The following is a 21,043-nucleotide window of genomic DNA, read 5'->3' on the forward strand; positions in this document are numbered from 1 at the left end:
AAAAGGCGATTTCCCGATCTGGTGCGCCACGCAGTAGGTGGGCATACACATACGTCGCCAGATATAGAAAAACCTCACCCAGCTAGCGAATCACTTGGGTTGACCTATGGCGGCGGTAATACATAATAACAATAATTCTTTTACTCCGGGCTACATGCAGGGGTTGTGCAATACAATGTAAACCATATTGGTAAAATATACGATAAAATATAAAAAGGAAGAAAACGCATGATAGAATTCGATAAAATGGATTTTGTTTTAAACAGCTAAGTATATCTTTTACAATAATACATGATTTGAATAAAAAAATTTCCATAGTACTCACCCAAACACTCAACTATAAAATTATTGTCTGAAATTAAAGCCTACTTTTGTAATAAATAACTCCATAAACTGAAGTTAAAGTCATTGTTGGACCATTTGGTGATGTTTTATTTGTAAAAAATGTATGTATTTGAATGTAATAACATTAATTTTTTTTTTTCATTTTTGCACAAGTTGTCACAAAAAATAAAAAAAACTTCCACATCTCCGGTGCGATAAGTGTGAGGATGTATTATCCGTTCTACGAGTATAATATAGTTTCCTTGTGATTAAAAGACTAAAAACAAGATGTCGAAGATGGGGAAGACTTATTTCATGTTTTTAAACACATTACATATAGTTGAAACCATTTGGACCCTTGCAAAGAGATTGATATAAAATTATCAGACAGCAATGCCTTTCCCGCCATTCAAGTAGGATTGGCGTAAAAGGTAGAACTACCCTTGCCGCCGGAAGTGTGTTCAAATGAAAATGAAAATATGCACAGGTAGCGTAGAGCTAGGTATACATTATAGGTCTTACTAAAAAACGTGGTGAAAATTTTATTCAATTGATAAACGGCCCTGCATGTGAAAACCTTACCATATGAAACCTAAAATAGAAACTGACACAAAATAGTTCAAGCAAAGATGTATACGAGGGAACATTTTTAAGTTTGCGGAATGGGAATGGAAATAAAAATCCAAATTTATTTTTCCTTTTCAATATATTCACCAGCTACCCTAATACATTTTTCGGATCTTTCAATTAACTTATGTATACTCTCAAAAAAAAAATATTTGTCTCCGTTTAAAAAATACGCCGAAACTGCATCCTTCACTTCTTCATCGCTTGAAAACTTATTCCCACGATGTTCTTTTTTCAAGTTTGTAAAAAGTTAATAATCACTGGGAGCCAGGTCAGGACTGTAGGGTGGATGTGGCAAAATTTCGAAGCCCTTCTTCTGCAGGGCTGTCATCGCAACACGGCTCTTGTGAACAGGCGCGTTGTCGTGCAGAAGGAGGACACTTTTGGTCAATTTTCCCCTTCTTTTCTCCTTGATGGCTTCCTTTAATTGCTCTAGAATTGAAGCATAGTAAACTCCGGTTATGGAAAAACCTTTATCTTTGTAATCGATCAACAGGATTCTTTTTACAAGTGTATTAACAAAAAAAGATGATAATGTTGACATTATAATACATTGTAAGTTCCTCTTATGTAGATTTTTGACACATCCATTAATCGTGTACTGAGGTGCCAATTTTATAAGAGCATTTTAAGAATTTAGTAGCTTTCATTGGGAGTTGGCCGATTTGAATCATTCGTTTTTTTTTTAATGTTTTTATTTTAAGTGAAGTGTATGAAACGGAAGGGAGCCCCATATTTTACCTTTTATTGTGAAGTTGCTTTATAATAGTTCGATTAGCACCGGTTAGTAGTTGAGTGGAAAAATATGTCAGCATTCCACAGTGATGTCGTGGGCTCAATTCCTCTACTAGCTGAGTCCTCCGTCATTGAACAAAAAAATTTCCTCCTGATGCTAGTAAGAAGTTATTTGAATACTTTCTTTATTTAAAAATAAATAAGAACAAAGTAGCGCTATTTTACCTATACTGCCGTCATAAGCAAAAAGGCAGCAAGGAATTTGCTAGGGTCACTTTCTGATATTTGAGACTTTTCACCTATTATAAAAAACTACATCAGAATGTGACTTGCAAATTCCTAAATGTCTCTTTGGTTATGAGGACAGTATAAGTGACCTATGATGAAATTTTGTGTGAATGTATTTATGTGAATTCAAACTACAAAGAGTAACATTTTTAATGTTGGTATTGTTTTTATTTTTCTTGGGGAATGTACAACATTATAGAACCTGCAAAGAAAAAAAATCCAAAATGGTAATATTTTGGACATCAATTTAAGGTAAATTTGGAAAATATGGAAAAAAATTAAATTTTTTATAATTTTTATTAACTAAAAGTATTTATGTATACAAAACAGTATTTATTTACAATGGTGTGCAAACGAATGATATAAATTAATATGAACACATAAAATAAATAAACAATATTAAAACATAAATAAAGTATAACAAAGTGGTAACATAACAAATTTGGATAAATTATTAATATTAAGCACTTTTGAGTAAATAAGTTTTGTAGAGAAATAAACGGTGTGATATATAACTAGGTCCCTATAGGAATATATTATATTTTATTTGCTGTACACAATAATATTAGGCATGATCGAAATGAGAAATATGTGTTTTTTTTAGCTAGTTACTAAGTACTTTAGCGAGATATAACTTTTTAGTAACGGGTGAAGTCGAGATATCCATGTAAAATGTTTATAAAAAATTAAATATTATAGAATCTTTCAGATGCTACTACGGTCTACAATTTCAATAATAAATTTGTCATTTTACAAAAAAAAAAAGATTTTTCAAATGTAAATAGACCACAGACATGAATATAATATTCATATGTCTATGAAATAGACGCTGTTAGTAAATTCAAAACATTAAATAATAAATGTTTCGGAGTCAGATATTTCGATTATGCCCATCACTATGTAACCGATTTAATGTGATGTAAAAAAATAGTTAGCAATTTTAAAGAAAAAGATTTTTTATTGTCTTGTGAATTCATAATGATTTAGTATTTTCAGGGTTTTTCTAAAGAAATGAGTTTTTTTTAAATCTACCCATTGATATTAAAACGTAAATGAACTACGATGATTTGATATACAGCTGCTCTTGTTAATAGTTATAATATTGTTATGTAATTATTATGGCTCCACAACCTCATAATTAAAATTAATGGTAACTTTTAAATGACTAATAAATCGTAAAACGATTGTTACAAATTAAACTATAAAGTAAAATGTATGATTAATATTTAGTAAAACAATTCAATGGTTCAGAATACACACGGAAATAAAATGAAGTAGGTAAAGGTTTTTTGCAAGTTTGACTGAAACTTTATAAATAAGCTCATCTTATTCAGAATGATTGATTCCTGATTATTAAAATTATCTTGCTTATTTTTTTTAGATCTTTATCCTTATTCACAAGTAAGTCAAATGGTCTGCGCCGAAACTTGTTGAAATGAAAGTTAGCGTTTGACTATTCGTCACAAGTTGTTAATTTGACATGTTATAGCGGAAAATAATCAATTTACATAATTGTTTCAACCATTTTCAAAAATTTATTTTCAATACTGACAGTTGTTGAACCGAATATTGCTATGTATTTGTCATTGCAAGGCAGGCAAAACTTGCATCAAGATCATAGATATAATGACCAAGGCGAAATTTACATTGGGCTTAAACTACAGGGATGACAAGAGACTTCAATGAATTGAAAGATATTTTTGTTAACGCCAACACTTAGACAATACCATACTTGATAAAGTGACATTTTTATTTTTCTCTTTACCAACCTAGTAAAGGTAATATCCTAAGGCAAAATTATCATACAAAGTCGACACTGCAATTACAGTGCTTCGTACCGTGCGTTGGCACACTTCTGTCCAGCCCCTAAGGTTTAGTTACTCCTTTGCAAATGAGTTCTTCCTGTGTGTATTTTGTTCCATGAAACATGTTTTTTTTCATAATGTTTGCTCCATTCTGTATGAGATTTTATCGAATGAAGTATAAATATAATAATCATATGAGAAGTAACTCTGCGAGTATGAAAGGTACATCAGTATATGAATCCGCATCACTTAAAGCTCAAAGGGTAGATGGTATAGGTGACGGTGCGGTGATGGTGTGGTGATGGTGCGGTGACAGTGCGGTGGAATGGAGGGTGAGAACGCTAGTGGACGAGGGCGGGCGCCTGGTGGGCATCCTTGCTGTTGCTGACGGTGGCGTGGAAGCCGCTGTCCCAGTCGGCGTAGTAGTCCACTGTGCGAACGTTACCGTCGGGTTCCACCAGGGAGTATTGACCTGAAAACGACCACGATGATTATTATTACAGCAAAGAAATAAGAAAACATCTTTCTCAAATGCTATACACGGTGACCGGAAACTCTTCGTGCAAGCTGGAAACTGGTGAATCTATTTACCCACATAACATGTCACATAAAATTGTAAAATGGAGGCCTCAGCATGGGTAAAGCACTAAAGAGGCTAGCATTACCAAATCATATTTTATAAAAAAAAATATTCTAATGTATCACTAAAATTTTTTTTTTTAGTAATAGTACATAATTTAAAAATGTATTATATATTTTTAAATATTGCGTATTTAAAAAAAAATTATAAAGATAATTCATCATTTTTTTCTTAGTCCTTTTCACTAGGGGACTAGTTTTATTAAAGTAAGTTTGTTTCAGAACCTATGACATTTTTTCTAAATGGTCTATAACAATTACTCTTCTTTGATTTATTTAAGCCAGTGTTTGATTTGTGTTTTGAAATCATTTGCACTATCGTTTTTTTTTATTGTTGGAAGAGAATTAAGTGGACTAATTTGCAATGCAGATGCCCAAAGATATTTGAACGTTTAGGAAACAACATTATTATTAAATTATTTTTTTTTATCAATTCAGTACACCACTACACAAGGGGTCCCCTTAAAATGATTTACCTGCATTTTTTTTAATTGAGCTTTCTTTTTCGATTTTTTTGTACAAATTTTCAGTCACTACGGGGTTGCCGGCAGTTCTTAACAATAATTTTGTTTTAGCCGGCTCCAAAAATTTCTTAATTCTGAAGTTGCGAAAAAAGTTGATTATGTGTATTAGAAGACAAAAACCTTTGTTTATTTGAGAAAAACCATTCTCGTGTTCTGAATGCAGTATGCATGTTTAAAAAAGTCGTTGGTACATATTTCAAAGAGCACATTCGAACTACAGTGGAAAAAACTAGTCTTGTTCTGTTTGTAGTTAGCTATTCGTCAACCGTGAGCAAAGTCGTATTAATTTAGACGAACATGTGCTGACTTATGTAGATACTCTGGAAAAATCAGTAATCTGGTTATGAATACAACTATTCGTTTTAGTTTTAAGTACCTATTGTGTTACAATATAATCAAAACTTTGCGTCAGGAGAGTCAACGTAATTACGCACTTCAGCGTAAAACAAGCTTACATTGCAAGTTTAGCTGTCATCTTGGCTTAGGCTGTTTTCGATATAAACGCTGCAAAATATTTATTGTTTTGCAAAAGGGTTCTGTACTGTATCTTCGAGTTAATGTGTGTTTCTAAGAAACAAAATATTAAAGATTTATCTTCTTCCACCGCGGTAGCACACCTTGGTCCATTTGCGTACCGTTTCACACTGGTGGAGCACTGATTTAAACAATCGCAGCCCTTCATTCTTACATTAGGTACTTATTTTTTACGTTTGCTCTACACAGGAAGATTTGAAGTAAATAATTTCCCTCAAAGACTATTTATTTATTCATGTTCAAAACTGTTATGCACTAATAAAATTAAGGAGAAGATCACAAATTTGAGGCATATGTGTATAAAAGGTTATGTGGGGGCAGTTTTACTATTTTGTGACATACGTCAAAAGATAGTTGCTGAACTGTCTGTAAGTGACATTGAAAATGACGATGTTCAATGCAGAATCGTTAAGCCATTTAGTTGATTTGTTGATTGGCGTATTCTAATAGGCAGAAGTCCTTGCTTTCGGTTCATGGGATCTCCAAAGATTATACTTGTTAGGCACATAACCTATGTGATTTTTGGGTATGCTGTGTGAAGAGTATTTTTAAGGATAGGAAGGAGAGGAGTTCTGGGAAGGAAAAAAAGGTATGAGAATAGTAAAGGAATCAGTGAGTCCAGGAGTAACGGACATATGAATTCATCCCTTCCACAACAGCGCAAGGCGATGGGTCGAGAGCGTCCAGCTGGGCAGGTCTTCCAGTCTCCCGATTCGGCCCTCCACGCAGTAAGTGAGCAGACGCATTCGCCGCCAAGACAAACCTCACCCAATTATCGTGGGCACCCCTGTTAAGTCATCAAACGTAGCGAGCCACTTGGGGCGACGGCGCTTGGCGCTAGTAAAAACCTCGAGAGCGGTGTTAGTTTAATATCAGCGCATTGGCTCCTCGGCACCTTGGCGAGTTGGCGCCCGGAGCGGATTGCTCCGATTACGCCTGCACAGGACCGGCACTATTGTTATCTATAATTACCGTTAAATTTATTTCAAAATTATTTCCGCGCCACTTTAACGTGGAATTTTTTGAAACATTTAATACCAAAAAGTAAATAAAATATCGCGGTCAAAATAAATTCACTAGTAGAAGAAAAAATAGGTGGGTATTTGTTGGCTTGTCATTTGTGAATTCATACCATTGAATATTTGTGGCGTTATATTATGGAAAAGCACTTATATTATTAAATTGATTTTGTATGTGTGTACCATACTGGATATGCGACACACTAAGCCACTTGCAAAAAACAGCATTTCTTGCAGTGAAAGTGGAAAAGCCGGTAATACTAAATGTGGAGCAAATTCATTCGTATAAAAAAGCAATAAAAGTAACATTGAATTCTTGTATAACAACTGTCCATTGTCCATACCAACTCGCTACGGTTAATTAATGAAGTTCATTAAAACAGGCTTATTACGACAGGCGCGTCAAAAAATTTAATTTAAATAATTAATCTTCTGAACCTGTCTAAAATGTTTGTTATTATATTTGTTATTCATTTTTAATACTGTATTTTATAATGTATTTTTAGTTATTATAGTACGACTAGCGTAAAAGAAAACTGCTGAATGAAACAATGCTAGCAGCGGTTTGGCTTTAAATGTCTCATCTTAAAACTAACTTCCTTTTCTCCATCATTCTCTTCTCCCTTTCCCTCTATTCCCCAATTTCCTTCTGCCTCACAACATAAGGTTCATAACAAAAAATAAGGTGCCATAGATCGTTCGCTTCGGGCTGCGGGATTCTACCTTGGAGACACAAAAAGCATAAATGGTTGTTTAAATGGGTTCCATGATAACTCAACACCGTGAAAATTCAACACACTTTTAAAAAGTGATTAGAAACGATGAAAAAAATAATTTTTAAACCTAACCTATCCTACTTAACCCAGTTAATAAAGTTTTTGTTTCATCACTTTCCATGACTTTATATAACTTTTTAAAGATGTGATGAATTATCATTTTGATGATTTATCGGGTCACCGTTTCAATGAGTTTATTTTGCTCCTGACTACGAATCCGTAGAATAATATAAAGCCTTTTATATCGGTGGATACATGTAATCCCATATCACAGAAATAATCTGAGATATACTCGTTTTTGTGTATAAGTGTTTAAATGTAAATATTTGGAGACTAAATTAGTCAAAACGTAATGTTTACAATGACCTTATAAAATACCCACGTTATTGCGATTTGTTCAGTAAACAAATGTACAAAAACAAGATAAAACGTCTCTGTAAATTTTTTTTTGATTTTTTCTTATGATGATGAAGTTTAAATAAATACCTAAATAGTACATAATTTATAACTACCAAATCTAGGTGCGTAACCTAAAACATACTGCTGAAATAAATGTTGTCTGGTTATGTACGGATTTGAAGTTGATTATATACAAAGTTTTAGAAAATAACGAAAAAAAATCAACTAATATCTACTATTTTCAAATATATCTATGTGAATTTCTCTTTTGTTTCCAGTAATGAATGAATGAAATCTTTAAAGCGGAAATTAACCCACTTTCCGACACCTGGTCGAGCTGAAACTCGGCAGATACACTCGTTGTCGATGACAATGCATTTGGTGGCACTCTCGCACTCACACGCGGATATATACGAATTACACGATACCCGACATCGACATTTGGCCATGTTTGTAGAGTTGTCGACTCCAGCTCCTAGGTAGGAAGTTTCAATCTTAAGTTTAGCCAATTAAAAAAAAATTAAAAGATATTTTAAATTAGATGTACTTTAGTAAAAAGAAATTTTTTTACGGCTCGGTTTTTTATTTATGATCTTTCAATTTGCGAAAACTACCCGAACGCAAAATGTTGACAAATCTTAATAAATGAGGAAGTATTGCGACCTACGGTTACGCAGACATGTTGCTCAAACACCGACCGAAACATAATAATCATTTGATTGGACGCGGGCATTATACCTATATGTGGTTCAATTTTATTTAGTACTTTATTATATACTCGTATGTCTCTAGACTGGACTGAATTTCTATAAATATTTCGAAGGCTCGTTACTTAAGTGTGCCGACTCCGCGCCTTTGCTTTGACAGAGATTTGCAACGCATGTCCCAATACGAATGTTATAATATTATTATGTATTATATTACACATGGAAAATCGCTCGAGGCTTTAGACCCTTCACAACACATCGCCTTCTTCTAATCTGCATTCAAACATATAAACAAAATGTTATGCCTTTGTTTATTTATAAATCAACTAAGTCAGTTTTGCAATCGGTTGTTATTATTTCGTCTTCCCTTTCATGGTAAAACTATATTGAAACAAAAAACTTCCATTCATGAAGAATTTTTTTTATATATGTTACTAACACCACAAGGAAAAATCATTAGCCTACCTAGGTTATTTTTGGAAATTCTGTGTAAGAAACACGGAGAAAACTTACTGATATAAATTTTTTGTAAATATTTAATAAAAATCTGGTCAAATTGTTCGTTTTCCTGTTAAAAATGGGATCGAATTTCATAAAAATTATTATAAAACACGAATATGTTATGAGGAAGTCGGAACACGTGTTCGTCAAAATAATAAAGTTTCGTATCTCGTTCATTATATTTATTCGGATTCAGATATATTCTCAGTGTCTAATATTTTATTGGGAAATGATCATGCAGTCACATTTTTAACAGTATCTTGATCAAAAAAACCTGTAGGTACTTATTTTTCTCCGTGTATACCCGGGTCTAGAAAATACTTGAGACCCATGTTGTGGGAGGGAGGAAACACTAAAGACGGTAAACCATTCAACTGTCGAGATGTTAAACTTAACTAAAAACTGCACTTAGGTACTAATGAACCAATTTACTACCCGTTCGGCGTGTTTCATAAAATGTTGGGTACGGCTGCGCATGCAATTGTTGTTGGTAGGTGTATGCAATAAGGATGTACATTCGAATTAAAAAAAAAATATATATATATAAATATGAAAATACACTTAGTATTTGCTTTACACATGTCCTTTCATAAGTAATAGAGGATGGTCTCTAGTGTTAGTGTAATGTATCATTGGGAGATATTTTTTTAAAAATAGGTATCTACTTTGTACTTAGTAGTTATTACCTACTTGCTTCAAAGCTCGGTGTTAAAAAGAATTTATGCAGAAAACTGAACTAGATTTTCTTTAATTGAGAAATTGTGGCACTATGCAAGGACCATATAAATATCTAATTATGGCACGATGCATGGACCATATACGGATCTATTTCGCTGAGGTGTGACGGCAAATCCGCAGCTGAACTAAATTCTGAAGTAATTGGTCGTTAAAAATAATTAAAAATAAAATTTAATTTTAGATCTAGGCTGGTATATACTATTTTTAGTTCCTACCAATGCAATGCAGAGTTTAAAAAAAAAATTTTTTTTTTTTTTTTTTGTAATTATTTTTTATTTTAAATAATATGTTTACATGGTGCATAATTCATTTTACATCTTGTATTTTTTTTACTACTCTTCCATTGAAAGCATTTGCTTGTGTATGGAAGGGGAGTGTACATAAATGTTGTTGTTAGTTAGTACTTAAATAATACTTTTTACATAAATGTATGTTTGCTGTAGTATTTTTTTTGATAGTAGTGAAGGATAATATATTAATTTATTTTTTTAATTTAATTTAAAAAAGAAAGGAAGTTATGGAAAACTAAGGATATTTGTGAGATTAATTAAGTGACAGTAGTTTTTTTTTTCAGAATATTTTTAAAATGTCTCTTGACAGAGAGCAGTATTCGGGTTTTATCATTAATGCTTCTGATTTCTTCTGGTAGACGATTGAAAAAAGTTCTTCCCTGGTAAGTATAATGATGTTGTGCAAAAGACGTATTTAGTTTTGGGCATAGAAAAACATGTCTAAGTCGCGTTCTGTTTTCATTTAAAAATTGATATTTATCTTTTTCTTTTATAATTTGGATTAATGAGTTTTTAATATATAGGTCTTTAAATGTAGGTACTTGAAATTCTTCAAACAGGCGTTCTGTTGGGTAGTCAAAGGATTTTTTTAATATAATTTTAATAATTGTTCTTTGTATAATTTCAATTGGAAGAAGGTTACATTTATACGCGGATCCCCAACTAATAATAGCGTATTGTAAAGTGGATTGAACTAAGGCATAGTAAATTAAATATAGATTTTTTATCGACAGAAAGTTTCTAATTCTTAAAAATATATATATTAATTTTCTAATTTTGTTTACTACTTGACATATTTGCTCCTTCCATTTCAGATTTTTATCAATAATTACTCCTAGATATTTAATTTTATGTGTTGTTTTTAGTACTGTACAGTTTGATTTGCAATAGTTTTGGCTGTGAATTTTAGTATTATTATGTATGACAATGTTAAAATTTTTAGGAGTATCATTTGTATGGATTGCAAATGGAATTACAAATGTCTTTTCTTTATTAAGTGACAGTAAATTAGTGTCGAAAAAATTCTTGAGCGTGTTGATGTCTTCTGTGGCCTTTAATTCTACATTTTCCCAATTCGTATCACTTATTATTAATACTGTATCATCGGCGTATGACGTAATTTGACCATGTAAGGGTTGAAAAAAAATATCGTTTACATATATAGTAAATAGAATTGGTCCAAGCACTGTACCTTGGGGGATTCCAAAGCTTGTAATCTCTTGATCACTATTAACACGATTGATTTTTACTACTTGAGGACGGTTTTTTAAGTAGTCGGTGATCCATTTAATTGCGTTGCCTTTTATCCCAATATTATTCAATTTTTTTAATAACATCTCATGGGATATGCTATCGAATGCCTTTCTAAGGTCAATAAATATACCCGCACATTTTTTACCTTTATCTAATGATTCATAAATGGACGAAGTTACGTTAGCAATAGCATCTTGTGTGCTGAGTGATTTTATAAAGCCAAACTGGTTTTTGTGTAATATTTTATTATTATCTAGAAAATTTACCAATTGTTTTTTTACTATTTTTTCAAAGATCTTTCCTATATTAGAAATTAGACATATTGGGCGATAATTCGTTGCTTGATGTGGATCTCCAGATTTGTAAATAGGTGAGATTATTGTGGTTTTGTAGTTCATTGGAAAAATTCCATTTGTTAAACTTAAGTTTATTAAATGAGTGATAGGTTTTATTAAGTGAGGTTTCATAGTTTTTAACATGTGTGTCGTAATAGAATCAAAACCGGGGGACGAACCTCCTTTCATATTTTCTATTATTTTCGAGATTTCACATTCTGTTGTTGTTTCAAACATTGAAAGTATATTACGTTTCTGTATATTTTTATTTTTATGGTTTTCTTGGTTTGAAGGCTTATGAATATTTTTCGCAAGATTTTTCCCAACATTTGCAAAGAAGGAATTGTTTGTTGGAAGTGACTTGCCAGGTAAGTATGTTTTGGTATCATCTCTAAATAACAAATGTAGATCCTAGGAAATAAATTGTACAGCGCCCTTGAGGTGATTTTTCACAAAAACGGCGCTCTACAAATTGTCCAATTATTATTATTATTATTATTATTAATTAAATATGTTTGCACATTGTTTAGGCTGTATATTGGCATCTATAATTTTTTTATCATGTTCAATGTACTTAATGTTTTGTGTTTTTTTTGTATTTTCTATGGCGAAATTAACAGTTTTCCACATTTCTTTATGGTTATTTTCTGAAGATAATATTTTATTTTTAAAATACTCTTCTTTACTTTTTTTAATATAAGATGTTAATTTATTTTTATATTTTTTATAGAAAATATATGCTTTTTCATCTTGGGGATTTTTTAAAGTTATTTTGTAAAGTTTTTCTTTATTTCTGATAGATATAATAAGTCCTTTAGTAATCCAAGGTTTTAAACATCTTAATTTTGATTTTATGTATGTTCTTATCTCAGTTGTCGAATTTTTAATGTGTTGTGACATAATATTTTCGAAGTTAGTCGAACAAATTTCAGTATCATCACTGTTTAAAACATTATTCCAATCTTCCTTTTTTAATTTTTTAGAGAGAATAGTCATATCTATTGTTGATTTTTTGGTTATTAAATTATGTTTTTTATGTTTAATATTATTATTATACAGAAGTAAGCATGAGTGATGATCAGTTATGTTAGTTTTCCAAACAATTGATTTTATTTTGTGAAGATCTTTAATGTTTACATTTGTCCAAATGTGGTCTAAACAAGATGGAGTATGTTCTTTTATTTCCCTAGTATTTTTATTTATGCAAGATATAAAATTTTGTTCAGTCATACAATTGATGTATTCATTTTTGTTATTATTTTCTATTTTTTCATTAATATTAACGTTAAAATCTCCTACGACGAAACAAAGTTTATTTTTTAATTTTAATAATATGTATTTGAGGTCATTAATAAATGTAATAATACTCGAGCCATGCGTTCTATAGATAGCTATTAGATGGTATATGGATTTGCCGAGTTTGAAATGTACTTCGATGCAGTTTACTAAGTGTATTGGATGTTCTATTATGTTAACAATACTAAATTTATTGCTTGCAAATATTATTATTCCCGAATTTTTATTGATGTCTACTTTGGTAGAAATATAGTTGTACTCAGGTAAGTGATAAGGCGGTGACTCAGCGTTCGTAAATGTTTCGGATAACACTATAAAGTCCGGTTTTTTAATTAAATTATTTATTTTTAGAATTAATTCATCTAAATTTTTTTGAATTGAACGGATGTTTATGTGCATAATAATTATATCATTGATGTTTTTAGAAATAATTTTGTTACACGAATCGGTACATATACATTCATATTCTTGAATTTTAATATTTAAATCTAATTCGTTACTTAAGAAATCATCCATTTAATGCATTTTCGGTTGTATTTTACAAAATTATTTAAAAGATTTTTATTCAATGTCGTAGTTAATTCTTTCTTTGGCTAATTTAAGCATGTAAGATCGGAACTTACATGTTTCGCTGTTTGTTCGGTGGTCTACTTCATTCATTTTACTGTTCAAGGAGTTTATTTCTTTCTTCTTGTTAGCTGAGTTGCAGTTAGCGCATTTGGGTGGCAGTTCCAGGGATTTACACTCGGAGATGGGATGATCTTCTGAACAGTGCTTGCATGTTGGTTTATTCATTCTATTGTAGCATTTTTGTGCTGTGTGTCCAAATCTTTGACAGTGGAAACATTGGGTAAGAGGACTGCAGTCTTCTACATAGATTCTCATGAATCCTAGATGAATTTTTTTTTTATTAATAAGATGTAGTCTCATTTCGGGATTTGTTTGTAGTATTAAGTTTTTGCTGTTAGTTTTTTTGTTTGTAATGATGGCCTTAACTTGTAATATTTCTTTATCTTGGTATTTTTCACATATCATTTTGATGTCGTTGTTTTGTTCAATGATGTCTTCTAAGAATTCTTTTTCGGTATAGTCTTTGTCAAGACCTTTGAATATTACGCATGGATCCGTTTTCAGAAGTACCTCCGCTATTATGGTTTTGTCGACTTCATTTATCTTATCTTTTAATTTTTTTGCGTCTTCTTTTTCTGGGCATGTTATTATAAGGTTTTTTTTTGTTTTTTTAATTTCGCATACTCGAATTCCCAACTGCGATATTTTAATCTTTTGTATTTTCTCTTTTATTTTTTCAGTGTCTTCTTCTTTTAAGCTTTTAATTATTATAGGAAATCGTTTTTCTTGCGTTTGTGATATTAAGTTTTTTACTGCAGAAGAGTATGAAAAAGGGTATTTTTGTGCTTGGTTTTTTTCTTGAATATCACACTTTTCTTGTAATTTAGCTAATTCTATTGCCATGTGCGATATCATTTCCATGATGTTATTTATTTCTTTCATCATTTTTGATTTGGTTTCTTTGGTAAGTTTATTTTCTTCGATGATTGTATGTAAGTCACTTATGTTTTGTTTCGCCTTTGTTATGAAGGCATGCGGATCAACCGCTTCCTCCATTTTTCCAGGTTAAAGAAATATATTTTCCGTAAATTTATGTATTTATATAATTTGTCTTGGATTGAAGGTGTTATTTTATTTATTCACCGCTTACGGCGCTCACTCGCGTCCAACACCGTTGGAGGTTTGGGCGACACTGAATATGAATATATATATTTTGTGAACAGTGGCCCCGGGAAATGGGACTATGGTGTAAGTAAGGGGGGAGAAGGAAAAGGAACTGATCATATTCTAATACAGTTAGATAACATAGCTAAAGCAACTTAATTTTAATTTTTGTTTAATCGGATGAATCCGATCTGGGTATGAAATCAGTGGCGATTTGATCAAATGATAATTTTAATTTTAAATAACCCATTATTAGGACAGTTGGCCTACGAAAACCAAACCCATGATATTCCTACCGCGTGTTGGCATCGTGGGTAATGATATTGCGGATTCCTTGGCAAAACAAGGAGCATCTAACCCTATCGTTACCCTCAAAAACCACATGCCCCTATGGTATGGTAGCAAAGAAGGTTTCCGTTTTACCCGAAGGTCGTGCTTTTGAAGATATAAGGCTGAAAGTTTCACCTTCTAAAAATTTCTAGAACAACCCAGAACGTTCGAGAATAGTCTAGAGTCTAGAACGTTCGGAAACATGCCGGAACATCCCAGATCACAATGAACTAAAAATGGGATTACAGGCCGTTTCCTGAAATTTTTTTAGTAAATTCGTAATAGTGACAATACATTTCATCTTTCGGTGAAATTATCTTTTTTCCTTGGCTTTTCACATGTAAAAAACTAGCAAACTATTTTTACGGTATTAATTGAAACTTCTCGTCATATTATTATAACTAAAATTAATTAATTTTTGTCGCTATCTTTCATGTTTATGGGCTGCTTATCAATAATAATTACACTGGTATACGCAAATAATGTGTAATTGAAAATGAACGTGTACGCCCGATGTTGTGATTTTACGTAAGTTAGTTAATTTAGCATTAGGTAATTCTCATTTATACAACATGTATTACATAAATAATGATTATTAATATTTTATAATATGCTAAGCGGATTACTGGTAGAATTTTGAAGTCATTTTCGAAGCAATTTCCTTTTATGTGAGTTACGTGCTAACGTGGTAACAGACAAAATAATATGGTAAAGCAGCTTGAAGAAATTTTAAAGAATAGCTTCAGATAATTTTGTTCAAAATTAAATGTATTCAATTGGTTTGAAAAGCTTTTCTGCTATTTGTCAGAGTGAGACTATGGTATATTGCTAACTATTTGTCAGAGTGAGACTTTGGTATTTTGCTAACCATTTTTGAGTACATTATTATACACACCTTTGAGTAATTGAAAATATTTTTGCACATGTGAATATACATGTATTTAATAACGTTATACTGGTTTGATTTATGCAAGAGTTGTTCTGTAGAACAGAATGCATATGGGATTTTTCCCAGAGTTCCAATAAAAAGACTTCATAAATAATTTAATTCTCATTTAATTAAATGTTAACATTTTTTTAATGATGTCGGTGCAATATATTTATCAGTTCATCCTATGATTTTGATGTATGTGGTTTTGCATGCGTTTAAAACTTTCACTTAAAAAAATAACATTAATAATAAATATCAACGCCAATTCTGAGATTTTGTCGTCAAATTATTTTAAATGATCCTTCAGAATCATAATTTATTTAGAAATGTTCCTGGTTAGCATTAATTTTCCAATAGATTCGCTATTTTTAAGCTGATGAAATACTGTTTTTGAAAGCAGACGAAAGAATCTTTCAAATTTGAATACTACTGTCATATCGTGCGTTAAAATATTAAAATATTATTTAAATAATACACAAATTTTGTACGATTGTAAAAATAACACTTTTTGCGAAACTATAAAAACGTATTTAATTACACAAACGTATTTGAAGGTTTTATGATTACTTAAATTTTTTCGTTTGATGTAAAAATAATTAATAAAAAATTCACAAACTTCGACAAATCTTTCGAAAATATGCAAGCAATGGCGGTGGACAACTTTTTGGAATATATTACAATTATTTGAAAACTTTTAGACGCATATACAAATCACGGTGTCAGTTTATAACACTTCTTAAATCATATAACTCATATATAATCTCACAGTAATACGAAAGAAGATAGAACGACTTTTATGAACACACAAAAATACTCTTTACAAAAGTCAAGAAAACTAAAAAAAAATGTTACGATAAAATTATTCATTTTAAATTTTTGCGAGTATTATGTAGAACACTATTTATGTAGGAAATAATCAAGGTGGTTATTATAAAATGGAATGATTTGCTCACCCTTCACTACATCTCCATCCCTCTCCTCCTTCTGGTGTTTCTGGTCTCCAGTGTGGGGGTCGTTGACTCCGTACTCGAAGGCGTATCTCGGGTGGTCGTCCTGTAAAACAGACATTCACGGCTGCTTTACTAACTATGGACTGCTGGCGGTAGAAAGCTTTGATTACCTACTTTTAAAATTATTAACTATTTTAATTATTCTGGATAAGATAATAAGGCGAACAAAAACACTAACAGATGCACAAAAACAAGGTTAGTAAAATTTGGTATGTAGAATTTTGTTTAGGTTTAAATATATCTTTATGCATTGCATGAGGAAAATCTTTGAATCGAGTCTGTCCGTTATGCCGAGAAGCTTGATTTTAATCAGAGTCAGAAGTAGTAAATATGTAAGTAAACACACGAGTATGGTGTATTATTAGACAAAATAAAGTATGTTCTCGTTCTCATAAATGCCATTATAATACTGGAAATAACTACGGAAATGACTTACATAATAATCCAGTTGCTTGGTGTGAACGTTCTTTACGATCAATGGCGCCTTGGCCACGGGGGCGGAGATGTACTGGCTCACGAGGGCGGGGGCGGGAGCCGCCACTACCTGCTTCACCAGCGCCGGGGCGTACTGCTGCACGGGGGCAGAGATGTACTTGGTTACTGGCGCAGCGTAGCTCTGGACGACGGGAGACGCGTAGCTCTGGACGACGGGAGCCGCGTAGCTCTTGTATGCTGAAGCAGTGGCGTATGCTGGTGCGGCGTAGGAAGGAGCAATGTACTTAGCTACGGGCGCGGCGTAGCTCTGTACGACAGGAGCTGCGTAGCTCTTGTATACCGGAGCTGCGTAAGCGGGTGCTGCAAAGCTCTTATAAACAGGGGCTTGGGCGTAACTCTGAACGACGGGAGCTGCGTAGCTCTTATAGACAGGAGCTTGAGCGTAACTCTGAACAACGGGGGCTGCGTAGCTCTTATAGACAGGGGCTTGAGCGTAGCTCTGAACAACGGGAGCAGCGTAGCTCTTATAGACGGGAGCTTGAGCGTAGCTCTGAATGACGGGAGCTGCGTAACTCTGAATAGCAGGAGCTGCGTAACTCTTATACACTGAGGCACCATAGGAAGGAGCGGCGTAAGAGCTGACTAGGGGAGCTGAGTATTTAGCAATAGCGGGCTGAGCGTACGACTGAATAATCTGAGGAGCAGCGTACGTTTTTTGGATAGCTGGCGCTACATATTTGGCGACCACAGGAGCTTGGGCGTATGCGACTCCCGGACTAGAGACATACTTCAAGGGTGCCTGGTAGGCCGAGTGGCCAAAGCTAGACAAGCCAGCGGAAGTGCTGTATCCGTGCAGAGCCGGGGCGTATCCCAGACTGGGCTGCGCGAGGGACAGCTTAGGCAGCACGGGGGCAGCCCCCACGTACTTGATACCGCCCGCATTGAGCTGCACGGAGGGCGCGGGGTAGTCGTACCCCTCGGACACGTGCTTGCAGGGCAGAATCACGTCGGGATCCCAGTGGGCGGCTCCTTGTCGAGCCACAGCGACCAGCAGGAAGCTCAGCTTCCATAACTGTGAAATAATAATATATTTAATTTAATTCATAACATAGATCACGTAGGTACATACAATTGTAACAGAATATAAATAATCTTGCAGTGTGACTATGCTCGTCTGTAGGAACCATGTTGTTTGTTCTTGATGGTTTTACAAAAATCAATTACAAATAGCCTTGCGAAGTTTTAATAATAAAATATGTTACTTTAATGGAGTGAACTAGAGGTGGGTCCTATGAATACTTTTCGTTACTGGGTACAATGAGTACAGGTACAAAAAAATACCTGGTAAAAATACCGGTGACAAAATATTCAAAAGTATTGATTCACAATAAGTAATTCTAAATATTCCCCACAAATATTCTACGGGAGCTTGATTCCCCCCCCCCACGGATTTCGAATAGTAAAACGGGGAATCAAACTCGTGAATTTCTGAAAAACATTATTCCCAACAAAAAAAAATTCAAATTGAATACTCCCCAGGAAATATTTGAAATCCATGGGGGGGGCGGGGTTGTTAGAGAATTTATGTAAACCATAAAATTCCCCACAAAAAAATTTCAAAATAAGTACTCCCCACAAAATTTTGAAATCCATGGGGGGGGGGTTGTTACAGAACAAAAAAAAAATTCCGCACGGGCAAAATCATCATATGTGATTCCCCACAACAATTTTTCAAAATCCATGGGGGGGGGGGTTGCTACGGGATTCCATTTCGAAAAAATTCCCCATATTTTTCCCGTCACTAAATATCAGATCGAATACCCAACAAAAATACTCATCAAAAATACCCATCGAAAATACCTATCAGAAATACCTACCAAAAATACCTACCAAAAATACCTATTAAAAATATTTAGTCCCGGTATAAAATACTCATGAGTATTTTGGAACCAGGTATTTTAAGTATCGCATGGAAATACCCGCTACTTTTACTGGGTACGATAAATACACCTCACCTCTAGAGCGAACCTTGTTTTTTTTTATATTTCTATATTCTATGTAATATATTTTTCTGAATATTTGGAAGAAACCTTTCAAAAAAATTTGTTTTTGATAAAAATTGTGTTTGTAAACTGATATGGGTGCTTTACCCATGTGAGGCTTCCACAGTTATTATTATTATTTTTTTAGTTATGTCTATTAAGGTATCACCGTTTGCTACAATTCAAATATCCTTTAAAGCACATTCCTTAATTTACATCTATGAACTGTGTCTAAATCTTATAAGATTTTAAATCCTGCTGCAGACAGAGATAATGTTTTATTACCGAATTTAAATCAAATCAAAAAACTTTTGAAAGTAGCTACAACTTTGTGGTTATCTATTATAAATAAATGAAACATTGTTTGAACCGCTATATATTTATTTTTTTAATAAACGCCGACCGGTTTCGGAACAACCATTCCTTCCTAAGGGCAGTATATATTTATTTCCATAAGGGCAGTATGGTTTTTCGAAATCAGTTGGCGTTTATAAAAAAATAAATATATAGTGGTTAAAACAAAGTTACATTGCTTCATTTAAAAAATATAAATATATTAGATTTTTATCCCCTTCGTGAATGCACCCTGTTCAAAGTATTAGTATAAACATGTGTTTTAATCTTATAATTGCAAAAAGTCATGAACACGTGTTTTAATCTTATAATTGCTGAAAAATGTCACAAAAGTTCAAAACACTGATGAATGCAAGGCGCGGCTTTCCCACTAGAATTGATTGATTACTTGCTGAAATCATTTCTTCAGGTTTCAGCAGAATTAAAATTTCACTTTTAAAAACAGATTTGCAGGTATATCACTCGCGGTTAGGTAGGTAGGTTGGTTGAAAGCTCACCTCAAATCGAGCCATGCTGTGTGAGAAGTGCTTAGGAATCTCAAAATCCAAATAAAGTACAATGGAATGCTAATGCTCGATGGTCACCACCGCGAATAACAACCAACTGATGTCCGTCTAAAACCTCCCGTACATTTATACTGATCCAGTTATCACAAACATATTGTACCTGGGTTAAAGGCCTTTTGCTCGTTACCCCCACGTACTACTACTGTCTGAGTTTGCTGGCACTAAGTAGGCCTGTCCAACTACCAGTTCACTAAGGACATTTAATCGAACCAGCGGTTTGTACCTTTCTTTGCTCTTTTTAGAATAACAAACTGGTGCAGTTCATTTCATTCCATATTCACATGTGATTATAAAATGAGTTAACTCTCTTGTACCCAGGATTGATTTTACTTGTAAACCAATAATTTGCGCAAGTTTCATTGGATGTATAGATAAAATATTTAATAATTATATTAATTGTACATTAGAAGGCGGTTCGGCACATTTAAAATTGTTGTTGTTATGGTTTTCCAATGCCAAAAACCAATAACAAAACTAGGTAGACCCACTCAATGAGAACAGCGTGACTGAATTAAATTTACGTTGTGTAGTTTTTTAAAAGAGGTTATCCAAATTAATCGCGCAAGGTTCCCCATGAGGTCATCAATCATAAAAGCTTTGATTTGTGTCTAACCTCAGATCACAGAAATATGTTTAGCGATATCTTTGTTGGAAAATTTTAGAGGTATTGTGTTACATTGGAGGAAAATAACTATTTTATTTTAATTACGAATTAAAATAAAATAAAAATTTCATTCCCTCAAGGTTTTGGAATTATAACTGGCCCTAACCCTTAAACCCCATTTTTTTAACCTTGTTTGAAATTTTAAATTCTTAACAAAAATCTATTCATCGAAAGCAGCAAAATCGC

At 33.0% G+C, this 21,043-nt stretch overlaps 1 protein-coding gene across 1 annotated transcript; it reads right to left on the reverse strand.

The window, feature by feature from the left end:
• Positions 1 to 2,800: 2,800 nt before the first annotated feature.
• LOC149427017 (uncharacterized) lies at positions 2,801 to 20,253 on the reverse strand. The gene is made up of 4 exons (XM_089639548.1): positions 20,125 to 20,253; positions 17,233 to 18,303; positions 16,740 to 16,839; positions 2,801 to 4,251 (listed from the first exon to the last, which is right to left on the reverse strand). Exons 1-4 carry the CDS (start codon positions 20,137 to 20,139, stop codon positions 4,121 to 4,123), a joined length of 1,317 nt encoding a protein of 438 aa, XP_089495674.1. The 5' UTR covers positions 20,140 to 20,253; the 3' UTR covers positions 2,801 to 4,120.
• Positions 20,254 to 21,043: the final 790 nt, after the last annotated feature.

This window comes from Hesperophylax consimilis, chromosome 1 (genome assembly GCF_061612785.1).
Source record: "Hesperophylax consimilis isolate HC1 chromosome 1, BYU_Hcon_1.0, whole genome shotgun sequence".
Classification (NCBI taxonomy): Eukaryota; Metazoa; Arthropoda; class Insecta; order Trichoptera; family Limnephilidae; genus Hesperophylax; species Hesperophylax consimilis.